This window comes from Bufo bufo, chromosome 6 (assembly GCF_905171765.1).
Source record: "Bufo bufo chromosome 6, aBufBuf1.1, whole genome shotgun sequence".
Taxonomy (NCBI): Eukaryota; Metazoa; Chordata; class Amphibia; order Anura; family Bufonidae; genus Bufo; species Bufo bufo.
In genome coordinates, this window is record NC_053394.1 from 329,630,483 (window position 1) to 329,642,878 (window position 12,396).

The 12,396-nt window shown below is 43.8% G+C and overlaps 1 protein-coding gene across 11 annotated transcripts in view; it reads right to left on the bottom strand.

Moving 5' to 3' along the window:
* Positions 1-886: 886 nt before the first annotated feature.
* The window catches only part of RALGAPB (Ral GTPase activating protein non-catalytic subunit beta), a 95,290-nt gene continuing 83,780 nt past the window's right edge, over positions 887-12,396 (bottom strand). For 8 of the 11 annotated variants that reach the window (XM_040438216.1, XM_040438214.1, XM_040438212.1 and 5 more), the window contains 12 exons: positions 11,193-11,380; positions 10,951-11,057; positions 9,321-9,473; positions 7,899-8,108; positions 7,606-7,764; positions 7,354-7,516; positions 5,743-5,865; positions 5,503-5,636; positions 4,726-4,834; positions 4,546-4,624; positions 4,311-4,459; positions 887-3,338 (listed from right to left, as the gene is read on the bottom strand). In XM_040438216.1, coding sequence (XP_040294150.1) covers positions 3,145-3,338; positions 4,311-4,459; positions 4,546-4,624; positions 4,726-4,834; positions 5,503-5,636; positions 5,743-5,865; positions 7,354-7,516; positions 7,606-7,764; positions 7,899-8,108; positions 9,321-9,473; positions 10,951-11,057; positions 11,193-11,380 — 1,768 coding nt within the window. In that variant the 3' untranslated portion in view covers positions 887-3,144. Of the gene's footprint in view, positions 3,339-4,310; positions 4,460-4,545; positions 4,625-4,725; positions 4,835-5,502; positions 5,637-5,742; positions 5,866-6,618; positions 7,006-7,353; positions 7,517-7,605; positions 7,765-7,898; positions 8,109-9,320; positions 9,474-10,950; positions 11,058-11,192; positions 11,381-12,396 lie in introns of those variants that run through there. The other 3 variants (XM_040438217.1, XM_040438215.1, XM_040438218.1) reach the window with 2 other exon arrangements.

Sequence of the window (12,396 nt, forward strand, 5' to 3'; positions counted from 1 at the left end):
CCCCATTCACTTCTATGGGGCCTGCTTTGCGTGAAAAAACGCAGAATATAGAGAATGCTGCGATTTTCACGCAACGCACAAGTGATGCGTGAAAATCACCGCTCATGTGAACAGCCCCATAGAAATGAATGGGTCGGTATTCAGTGCGGGTGCAATGCGTTCACTTCACGCATCGCATCCGCGCGGAATACTCGCCCGTGTGAAAGGGGCCTTAGTCATTCAGGAAACCTGCCAGATCCTATTATAGTCAATGGGCTCCAGAGGTGAACGATAGTGTCTGGCTGTGCTGAAATCCAGCAGCCTGTTCCTGTCAGAAAATTTTGCTGGATTTAATAAGACCGATGTGAAACTAGGTTGCCTGGCCGTTAATATTGATGACCTATCCTCAGGATAGGTCAGCAATAGCTGATCGTCGGGGTTCAGACACTCAGCACCCCACCCGATCTGCTGTTTGAAGAGAAGGCTTCCTCTTTATTACACTGCACTTCATCTTGGAAGTGCAGTGCAATACAAGTATCTGCTCCATTCAAGTGAATGGAGTGCTTGTAATTACACTACGCCACCGCTTCATGACGAGGGAGTGGAGCTTGCATGGAGTGCCGCCTCCTTGTTAAACAGCTGATTGGCGGGGTTGCCAGGTGTCGGATCCCCACCGATCTGATGATATGTCATCAATATTAATGGCTAGACAACCCCTTTAAGGAACCATGCCCACCGTGTCCATGGCGTGTGTTTGGTACGGCAGCATCCGAGTTACCATTCAGTACAGTAAAACTGAATATTCGAAACATATTAGATCCAAATCTTGGATAAGTCATACCCAAGCTGTACTCCAAACAATACTGGGATGAAATAAAACACACATGGGTTTTCTTTAAATAATAATTGCCTTTAAAATTTATTTGACTAAATGTGTTACATTCAATATCAGATGTGTATTCCTTTCAGAGAAAGGCGACTGGCATGAACAGAAACCATGTTTCGTGGCTTAACAGGAAAAAGGTTACAGGAAATCTGCTAACCAGAGTCATCGCTTTCTATTTACAGTGACTCTACGCCCTATATACAGAGTACAGTAACCAGGAAGATTTCCACAGTGTCCATGACTTACAAGAACTTGGATAAAACAGTGCACGCATCTTGCATCGGTGAGTGCAAGCCAAGTGGCTAAATGTGTTCCCAAATAAAGTTATAGATATATGTATATAAAAAAAATCAATACATATGGGCTTCAGAGTGCAAACGGGGGCGAGGACTTTAATCTGCTACATGAAAGCCAGATTAACCATTCGATCAGTGGAGATCAGACACAGAAGAAGAAACTGTACAAGTCTTTCCAAGACAGTACACCCCACACAAAGGCAATAATTCAAGTGATAGTATAGATCAAAGGAAACAATATTTGAAAAGATATTTCAACAGAAAAAACATATGTACATTTAAAGGGATGCTCTAAGCTTGGACTACCAGAGAGGAACCAGCCCCTCTGACTCACAAACTCATCATTCCACTTGGACTTGGTGCAGTAAATATTATCTGGGTTTAACTGGTGGGGTTTGGTTGGTTACCACGTGACTGAGATTGCACGCTACAGATGGCAGACGTGTGTGGGGTGGAGGGTGACGTATTCTGAAGGTGGAGGATGAATCAAAACATAGTCACAAATCTTATTGCCATCAACAAGACCCTCTGAAACTAGATTATTATAGACAAAAATAAATGCAGTGAAATTCTTTTCATCTGGCAGTAGATGCGCCCAACTGTCAAAGGAAAGCCCTAATATCTTCATTGCGTGTGGAGCATCCTTTTTCTGAATTAAAGCTCCAAATCTTGGACGTAGACTGTATACTTGCTGCTTGCAGCCACCATTGAACTCAATAATAAGAGTATGCAGTGGGCTCCCCCTAGTGGTGGCTGCAAATAGTCAGAGTTCTAAATATGTTTATGCAGGGGATGTGGGTGTCTAATCAGAAAAATGGAGCTCCAACAAAGCTCTTAAGATACATTTGTAAATTTATGAGCAAAATTATGGTGCTCAAGGGTGGGCATTTACTTTACTGTTTGTTCACTACATGAATACGATTGTGGGGCCCCACATATCCCCCCCCCAAAGTGCGAGAGAAAATGTTTATGGCTCAAATATCACCATTTCCACTGATATCAGTTCTGTAAAGGGAGGCTTCTTTATCAATTTGTAATAAAACACAAAGATAAGCTTTCAGAAAGACAAGACCCTTCATGTGAGTTTTAATATAAAATTCCCATACGAAGGCTTTATTATAGAGAGGATTGCCCCTCTATCAAAATCTGTTCATTAAGAGGGCTTAATGTACGTATAACATATAAATGGGAATATACGTAGACTATAAAACCATACAAATACAGCAAAGTAGTGGTTTCATACAGATCAGAAGATCTGGCCATATTTGATACGGCCGTCTTCTGTAGGCGCAGCCTAGAGGTCTATGGAAATGGGAGCAAATGGCTAAAATGCTGAAAACCTAAGTTTTAGAGAATGTAATGGTCATCTTATGCCCACATGTCTATGAAGAAGTGCAATGTACTGGAAGGGGTCAACAAGTCAGAATACATTTGATATTTTAGATTAAAGGAGACACTTTAGGTAGGCTGCATACTGTCCAAGCATACACCTCTGACAGTCTTTAATGCTTTTGGTGATGTAACTGAATAAAGGATTGCATACATAAAGAGGTTCCCCCCTAACCTCAGCATAAGGTCTTCTTACTGACCGGCAACACGTTATTAGCCTGTGGTCACCTACAAAATGGTGGGATGTATAAACCTTTATGGCTAAACCCTTTACACCTCTGTCCACAGCCTTCTTCTCTCAAGTCCTTGAGCTCACGCACTGGAGCCCGATTTCTGGTTTGTTGGTAACTTCTTGCGTTGAGGATCCATGTGTAGCTTAAATGAAAATCTACAGGAGGCAGTAAGTGATAATCATTTTGCCTGCATCAACGTTGACTATAATCCCTCGTGCCATGGACCCTCCTTAAGCACACATTCAGTGCATCCGCTCATATTTTTTGGTTTCCAGACCTTGCCAGAGTGGCCCTTTTAACATTGGCCCCAAGGCTCCATAGTCATTGGCCCCAAGGCCCCACGGAGTGGGTGAATTTTGGTTTAAGGAGTGCAGCTCTTCACACCAACTTCATGGAAGAGAGAGGTGTAAAACTCTGGCTCGAGCTGTCTGTTCCTGTACTTGTTGACTATGTCTGTGATTTTCTGCTTTCGTCGCACATGTGGTGGGTTGTAGGAGTCGCTTTCCAACCTCTTTCTCCTGCAGATGTTGATGACCGTTTGTCTTACCAAAAAGCCTAAAAAGGTTAAAGCAAATTAACAAGAACATCCTTAAAGGGGTATTCCCATCACAGATAATGGGGGCATATCGCTATTGTCTGATAGGTGCGGGTCCCACCTCAGGGACCAGCACTTACGCCAAAAACTGAGAACGGAGCATGGAGAGTGGTGGCTGGATGACCCCGGGTTTCCTGGGGTGCGGCCACTGCCAAGCGCTCTCCCTATACAAGTGAATGGGAGTGCACCGCGCTTGCGCGGCCACCACTCCCATTCACTTTTATGGGGCTGACTGAAATAGCTGGGTCAGCGCTCAGCTATTCTCGGCGGCCCCATAGAAATGAATGGAAGGTGGCTGTGCACGCGCAGTATGCCCACCACCGATCTTCCCTGCTCTGTTCTCAGCATGGGACCCGCACCTATCAGACAATGGGGGCATATCCTAGCGATATGCCCCCATTGTCTGTGATGGGAACACCCCTTTAACATCTTCACTAAAGCTCTTTTACTGTTTTGTGTCTCTAGCATCTATGCAGCCTTGTGTGTCTCCATGGTAGCAGACTACAAAAAAAAATAAAAAATCTGCATAGTCTGAATCTGCAGTCATACTGCCCTCTATCTTCCCTGTTTTTTTCTTCCCATCATGCATTTATGTGGGTCAGTAAGACGTTGGATAAAGATGTAGGGGTGTACAACTGGACTAGACTACTATTACTATGAGATACATAGATCATTTTACCAGGTGTAGACACACAATAGGGTTTATCCCACAAAAAATATATTTCTAGGATATTTTTTGATATACACATCTCATTGACTGCTGGGGGCCTCTTTGAACCGCAGGAATGGCCGGCCTCTGCTATCTACAACAGCTATAACCACTCATGCTTATTAATGGGAATCACACTGCAGACTAGCAATCTGTCCTTTACCTATACTTTACCCTAAACCATTTTCATTGCTACGGAATTAGATAAAAGCTAAAAACTCACCGAGCGCTCTTCTGCTCACCACCATTCCATCCACCAAGGGGATAACCATATTGAATTTTCCAGAGGCCCCATGTACTTTCACCCGGAACAAGCCTGTGTACAGGGGGTGTATGAAGATTACAGGAACCTCCTTCTCAGGTGTGCTGTTCCTAAAAAAAAGGATCAAGTGATACATGACATTATTTGCAATATTTCAGACAGAGGGTAGAAAGCTCACAGCAGGTGAATGTGTTACCTGATGGAAGTGCTGCTGTTGGTTGTAGTCTCTATACCAGTGCTGGTCTCGGCTGCTAGGTCCGAGAGTGGGAAGTTCTCTGGGAGGCAAACAGGACACAATTACTACTTGCCATTTAGAAGCAGCTATGAAGGCAGGTGGAGCATATCTGCCACAATTAAGGGGTTCTAAAAACTATACCCAAGTCATCGTACTGCTCCAGCCATACAACAGCCACCTTGGTCTCTGGTCCCAGTGGGGGAACTGTTCGCCCGTGTGGAGTCTTCCTTGTCCTAGATGTGGGACTGAGCTGGAGGAACAAAACAATGCTCCGACAGTTTATAAATCAATTCCTTATTTCTATATATCCCCAACTAGACTACAGAAGGTAGTTCTCCCTCTCATAACTACAGCGCAGGAGAGCAGTACCCATCATGCTCACTCGGTGCAGGTGGCATGAAGCTGCCCCAACACCACTCAAAGTTAATGTGGCTGAGGGAAAGTCTTTGTCAGAGAAATAGGGACCTATGAATACATTTGACTCTCCATCCAAACAACTGCAGTGTGAAAGTGGCCTTAAGCTAGCCACACACATTAGACCAGGGGTGTGGCCCTCAAGCTGGTGCAAACAGCATGCCCAGACAGCCTACAGCAGGGTATGGTGGGAGTTGTAGTTTTACAACTGCTGGAGGGCCGCAGGCTGAGCATCCCTGCATTAGGCAAACATCAGCCCAACCTACTGATTTTGGCAACGTCGGGGGAGATATGGATTGGGCAGTTTGATTTCAACTAGCCAATAATTTTATTCATGGGGAGATCAACGGCCACACGTGGTGTCTGGAAGCAGCGATGCATGTGTAGGAGAATGTTGGGAGAGATGGATGTTGGCCAAACGAGCGTTGCGCTGTCAGCTATGTAATGGGTAGGGCCAGCCTTACCCTCATTCTTACTGTGTGGCTATAATAAATAACATCTCACCCTTTGTGTAGAATTCAAGCTTTCTGTATGGTTAGGAAACAGTTCCAATGTTAGAGGCTGCTTTAATATTCCCGGCAGAAGATCCATGTTGGAGTCACTTTCCTGCTCAGATACATTACTTTCTGAAGTATCTGCTATTAGGAGGAAGCACAATGGTAAAACAGTTAATGACATGTCACGGAGTAGTGCTCTGGGATATTCAGCCTGGTGCAGCACCAAATACAATGTTTTAGGACTTACTCTGAGACTCCACTGCGGAGGGTACAACAAAAGCTATTTCTGTCAAGGCATCTGCGTAGTACAGGACTTTCTTCTCCCCGTTAAATATGCTTCCACCACTGTCCTCAGAATTAGTTGTTTCTTCTGCAGAAAGAAAAAAAAAAAAACGGAAGATAGGTTTGCAAAATATTGTCCCATCGTCTTATCTCGGCTTCCTGAGCCCCTGTAAGTGTGACATAGGGGGGTAGTATAAACTGAAAGGGGCATCCCCCTCTTGAAAAGTGATGGCATATCGCAAGGGTATGTCATCACTTTATGATCAGAGGGTTTCCAACCTCTAGGACCACCACATTGACAAAAACTCTAAACGGGTGGAAATGCTCCAAACCCAGACACTGTAGCGTGTCTAGAACCGGGGGAGCAATTCCTCCGCATGCGGTCCGCAGGTAACGGCAATCCCCAGCAAAAAATGCGTACAATGGAGGATGCCGGGGCGGACCGCATGCACCACAAGGACATCTTACACAAAATGATACATTGTGCAGATGAAAAAATATATACATACACAATTCACTGCAAAAAATGCACCAAAATACTAGCTAATTCCTCAGGCCGATGTTAAAAGCAGAGAACTTTGCCAATATCTTCCAGTCAGGAACATATCGGAGCCCCTCATGCATTTTTTGCAGTGATTTGTGACCACCACAATGGCAAGAATGCTCTTCTTCACCAGTCTTGTCCACACAGTTTCACCTCAGCCACCCGCTGTGCTGAGAACTGCAGCATGGCTCAGGAACAATGGAAGTCCCAAAATTCGGACCATAAAGTGATGGCATTACTTAATAAAATGGGAATACGGCTAGAAGACACACTTGTATTTCCAATTCTTGCAAGCTCATTCTGCTCATCTTGGCAATCTACAGATGCAGCAGAGTTAACAGACACAGCGATAACGTGGTAACTAGACGTGATAACTCCCCAAGTGTGACTGTTCAATCTGCTAAATCCGTAATTCCACCATCTTTAATTGATTTCTCAGCAGAGTAACTGAAGACCATTTCTTCACTCTCCTGACCCTTGCATAGGGAAAGCACTAAAGTACTGCTCGGAGGATATGAAAAGCATGGTTGCTCAGTGGTTAGCACAGGTGCCTTTCGACGCTGGGGTCCTGGGTTCAAATTCAACAAAGGACAACATCTGCATGGGTTTCCTCCCATCCTCCAAAGACATGATGATCGAGAACTTCGATTGCGAGCCCCATTGGGGCCAGCTTGATGCCAATGTCTGTAAAGCGCTGCAGAATATAGCAGTGCTATATAAGCGAGTAAAAAAAAGAAAAAAAGAAGGTCTATCTGGTTGTAGTGATATCTAGACATCCATGTCCACCCTCATTTTCAATGCAAGATGTGCATACTTAGCAATAAATGCTCTTTGCAAGGTTTTGAACTAGTACTACAGGTACTTAAGCAGACAGCAACTCTTCAGTGGTAGTGAAATTGTTGATGGACAGAATGAAAATTGGAAAGCGATATACCAACTGCACATACAGTAGGCTGACTATGTATCCTACAAAGAGTTACTGACTGTACCGCATACAGAAAATTCATAGACATCAAGTGTTTTCAAACATACCTTGACCTTGTTCATTCTCTCCGATGCAATTAATTGACCAACTTGTGGACACGTGGCCCGTCCAACCTGGATGCGTCCCAACATCAACAGGCCAACCCAGGGAAAGCAGAAACTCCAAGAAATGCGGCTGAACATTACTAGAAGACTCCACATTCTTCAGGATCTGAAAAATATAAGCCCCAGTGAGTAGTGGCAAAAATTAACCCATTGCCCTATGACTTCTACCTCAGGACTGCTCTTGTTCTTGCTCACCTCCTGACTAGCTTTTTGGCCAGCCTTCATATAAAAAATGAAAACTGTATCAAAGGGACGGCAAGGAAGCAAATCCAAGTATCCAACATCATCAAAGAACCCAGGAATGTGAGAGTCGAGTGCAATAAGGTGAGGAGGTAGACGGCTATTTGCTGGCTCCTGAAGAAGAACAAAAGGTTATGATATTCAATAATGGCCCATACAGGTCTGGAAGTGAAGACTGTTGGAAAGATGCCGACCACAATAGATAAAATGTCCTCATTTTAAGTTCCCAAGTTTTTTTCCTCACTTACTTTCAGTGCTTCAAGAGAGAGGAACCCAAAATGTGAGAGGAGCAGGCGCGCGGTCTGGAACTCCTGGGCTGGAGGGGGAGGCTTACACTCCGTCACAGGATCAGGGTAACTTTTCTTCTTAAATTCCTCTTCCTTCATATGATCCAGCCCAGCCTCGTATGTAATCTGTTTGGCCATTCCAAGTTTCAGCTTTTCATGCCTCAGCTCCAACTTGGAAAATAAAAACATTATGTTAATCTTTTTAACCAGTTTCACATGAAAAAAGTTGAAGGGTGTGTCCTACTAAAAATATTGTGCAGTTTACAAACCGGCACCTGGATCTGAATACTTTTGTAATTGTATGTAATTAGTATGGCCGAATTATTCAACAAAATCTCTGTATAGCGCCACCTGCTGTCTTTTCTGATATCTCGGTCCACTTCACTGGGTGCACATGCTCCGTTCCATCCTTCAACTGCCTCCTGAGCTGTGAAAGGTAGAGAGCTGCAGCAGAAAGGACACACCCCTTGGGCTGTCTGATTGATATTAAAGGGGTTATCCAAGTTCTCCACAGCCTCCCACATGTAATATACTTACCCCTCTCCTTGCGCCGCTGCTGCTTCTCGTCCCTATCATTGGCTGCTCCACCCCCCGTCCCCCCCCCCAAACACCAGATGTTTTCATCAGTGCACAGGGAGAAGCAGCAGCGGGGGTGCAGGGACCAGGAGCGGCGCAGGGGGTGGGGTAAGTATATTATATGTGGGGGGCTGTTGGAGAACTCGGAGGATAACCCCTTTAATATAGCAGACCAGTTGGAGCAATGGGTGTGGAGATCTCTGGATCTATGTGAAGTACAGGGTTGGTTCATATGTACTATACGATTGTCCAATGTTTACATTAATCATTCATTGGATAACCCCTTTAATGTTCTTCATCATCCTAATGTAAGAAAACACAATCTGTACCCATTCTATTAGCAGGACTATTCCCTAAGGACTCATGCACATGCCATACTCCTGTACAAGGGAGCTGCAGGGATGCTGTGCGTCACCATATGGGGTTCCTGGTAGCACCTCATTATGGGTTCATTCTTCCCCAGAAGTCTCCCATACATACAGCATCTTTTTTCCCCACTTTATTAATTTTTAGAAATATACAACAAAAAAACAAAAAAAACACAAGACCCAACCCATCACTGCACAAATATGAGGGGCAGCTCCGAGAGAGGCAGAAAATACATAGATACAGCATCTGATGCAATATGCCACAATTTTGTATATTGTAGGGGGAAAAAAAAGAAAGTCGGAACCTATATAATACAATGGATGCTCTATTACAGCTCCATACAACCAGGAGGCTGTATGGAGCCATAGTGCAGCCATGTGCATGAGGCCTAAGGGCAAGTTATCGCTGATTTCGAGCTGCAGTCGAATATACCCTTACCTCTTCAGTAACAATTTCATGCAAGTCGGGAATACTAAGATCTGCCTTAACAAAAGGGATCTTATCCACTTCTTCAGGAAACGGACGATGCTTTACATTGTACTTAATGCCCACGTCATTCTTAGGCTCTGGCCTGCTTTCAGGAATGAACATCTGTAAATAGAAGGAAGAGTATAATAACCTGCTCTTTAACATTTACGCCACTGATTACTGACTCCTTAATCACCCCATGGCTAAAATCAGGCAATCACACCATGTAATTATCGATATGTTGGGCCCTTAAACCTAAAAACACACACACGTATCCGTATATACCTACACTGCATATCTTTTTGAACAGCTCATTACAAAGTCATGGACATACTTATGGAGAGGACTGTCTTTTTGAGGGGCCTTCCTTGAATTTTTGGCATAAAGATGTAATCTCACAATTCTCTAGAATGTCATTTTATGCTGGAAGACACATTAAGATTTCCTTGAAATTCGTCACCTTGTTCATCGTGTATGGCAATTGTACCATCATGATAACTGTCCCAATGTTAGAGAAAGTGCAGGTTACTTCCCAGCGGGACAATATTATCGGTTGTACGAGCCCAAGTCCGCCTGTTGCAAATGTCCAAAAAAAACAAAACTGCCTCCATGAAGAGCCCAAGCTTGCCTTTAGAGGAGTTTCCCAGTGCCAACACTTTGCGACGTGCAGAGCAGGTCCGAAGATCATGACAGGAGTCAGCGCAAACATATCATGATTTATAAAATATTCAAGATAGCAAGAAAAAGGTATGAAGAGTCAGCAGGAAACCGGATGCCGCAATCCACTGGCCGGTGTCGCTGCTACCCGCCAGAAGATGGAAAACATGTCAAGTGTGCCAGTAGTATGCACCGGGGTGATTTACAGCATAATAGCCCATATAATAGGACTATTCTGAATGGTAATTCATATGATCATCACCCTGGTGCATAGGCATCAGATGAATCTCAGCTCAACTCAGAGTAATTAAAGAAAAATAATCAGACAACCGCTAGAATCTAGCAATAAAGGGGAAAAAGATGAAACCCTCACATAAATACGACAGCGCACACAGAACCTTATGATAAAGGATATAGAGGAGCTCATCTGTGGATATCTGATAGAGTTAAAGCATACCATGAGACATGATGGAGGGTAGAGGCAGCAGGCACGGGACAGGCTAGGAACCTCGACGCGCGTTTCGCCTCAGCTTGGTCAGGAGGACAGGAGGCTGAAGCGAAACGTGCGGCAGTCTGACTTGCAGGTGGTGCAGTGATATTCTCCAGATGCTTCAGTTCTATGTTGGTGTCACACTGAAAGTCACCAAACTGATCTATAGTGCTGATATTTTGAGTATAGAGTGCGTTGGCAATGGTGGTCACTGGCATGGATGAGCCCACGAAGGGGTGTCCACGTACGGTTTGCCACTTCTTGTATTCCAACAGGTAGGGCAATGCAAGACTTTGCTAACATATGGGCCTTACATAAAAAATCGGGCTGTGTACTTGAGGCTGTAGGTTTCCTACAGATAACAATATACTGGACGGTGTGGTTCTTGCCCGCTGCTTACATAGATCTACAATCATAGATGGCGATTTCTGAATGCTGTCTGCAAATACTCACTCTCTGATTGGCTCTTGCTGCTCGCGGTAGGTGGCAGAGCTGCATGGCCCACGCATGGCGACCGGACATGCCTCTAATTAGGACAGTAATGGACGGACTTGGATTGCCTAAAGATGTAAATACAAGTTCTGGTATACTTGGAGCTGTATGGTTTCTATGCAGAATGGAAGCAATGTAATGTGGGATTCTGGACTAGACTAAATACCACTGAAATATACAAGCACACACACAAAAAGCCTTACTCTGCTCATTCCCAAGCGGCTGCTCCAGCATGGCCAGTATGACGCTGTTGTCTAGCACAAAGTAACGGAAACTGTACTTGCTGACAGTAGGCAGGCGGGAGTAAGTGATCAGGGTTGTCTCATTCACTAGACTGCATGGAGACGCTGGACCGCTAGGAGGGGGGAACGCCCCAAGGAGCTGCATAATGCTACAAGGAAAAATAGTTCATGTAAATGATTTGCATTTATCCAAATGGTAAAAGCCACTTTTGCTTTTATGGTGCAGGGAATGAAAAGGAGATTCATGTGGATGACAATGAGCTTTATGCTGCCAATAACATTATTCAGAAGTTCTAAATCACAAATGGGGTGGAATTTGGGAGAAAAAAAAGAAGAAAAAAAACCCCACACAATTTCACCAGTTTTATGGATTCTTTTTTTTTACGGCATCTACTATGTGGTAAAACTGAATTGTGCTCTTCATTCTCCAGCTCAGTACAATTATGGTGAGGTCACATATGGATACGGTAGTTTTTCTTCCGTTTTAATATTGAAAAATAAAAACTTTTTATAGTAATGTCTACAAAGATGTGTCAGGGCTCATTTTTTGCAGGACGATCTGTAGTTTTGTTAATGTGTGGGGTGTGTATGATTTTTTGATCACTTATTATAAAAAAATTTTGGGAGATAAAGTGATGAAAGAATGGCGAACTGCCCTTTTTTTCCCGTTACACCATTAACAAAATCGGCCATTTTCTACCTGTTACTCCATTCATTGTATGGGATACATTTTTTTAAAAATATCTTAATAGTACGGCCATTTCCGCACGTAGTGAAGCTCATGAGGTTGATTTTTTTTTATTATTATTTTGATTTTAGAGAAAGAGGGGGTGGGATTTGTATTTATTTATTTTAGGTTTCAAAAAAATATATATTTTTAGGTCCTCAAGTGTACCACAACATGCAATCATCAGACTGCAATTTGTATAGAGTTACGGAATTTGCTTCATTATCTTATACAGAAATAGCTATATTACAATTCAGTGCTGCCATCTGTTGGCCTGAATTGTAATATACAAGTAAAGAGCCTAGAACTAGTACAGGCTCTGAGGGGTTAAACGTCCACAATCGGCATTACCGCCGAATGTAGACATTAGCTGCGGGTATCTGCTGATTGAAACAGTAGCCACCCACTAGATATGTTGTTACTCGCTCCGCTGCAGAG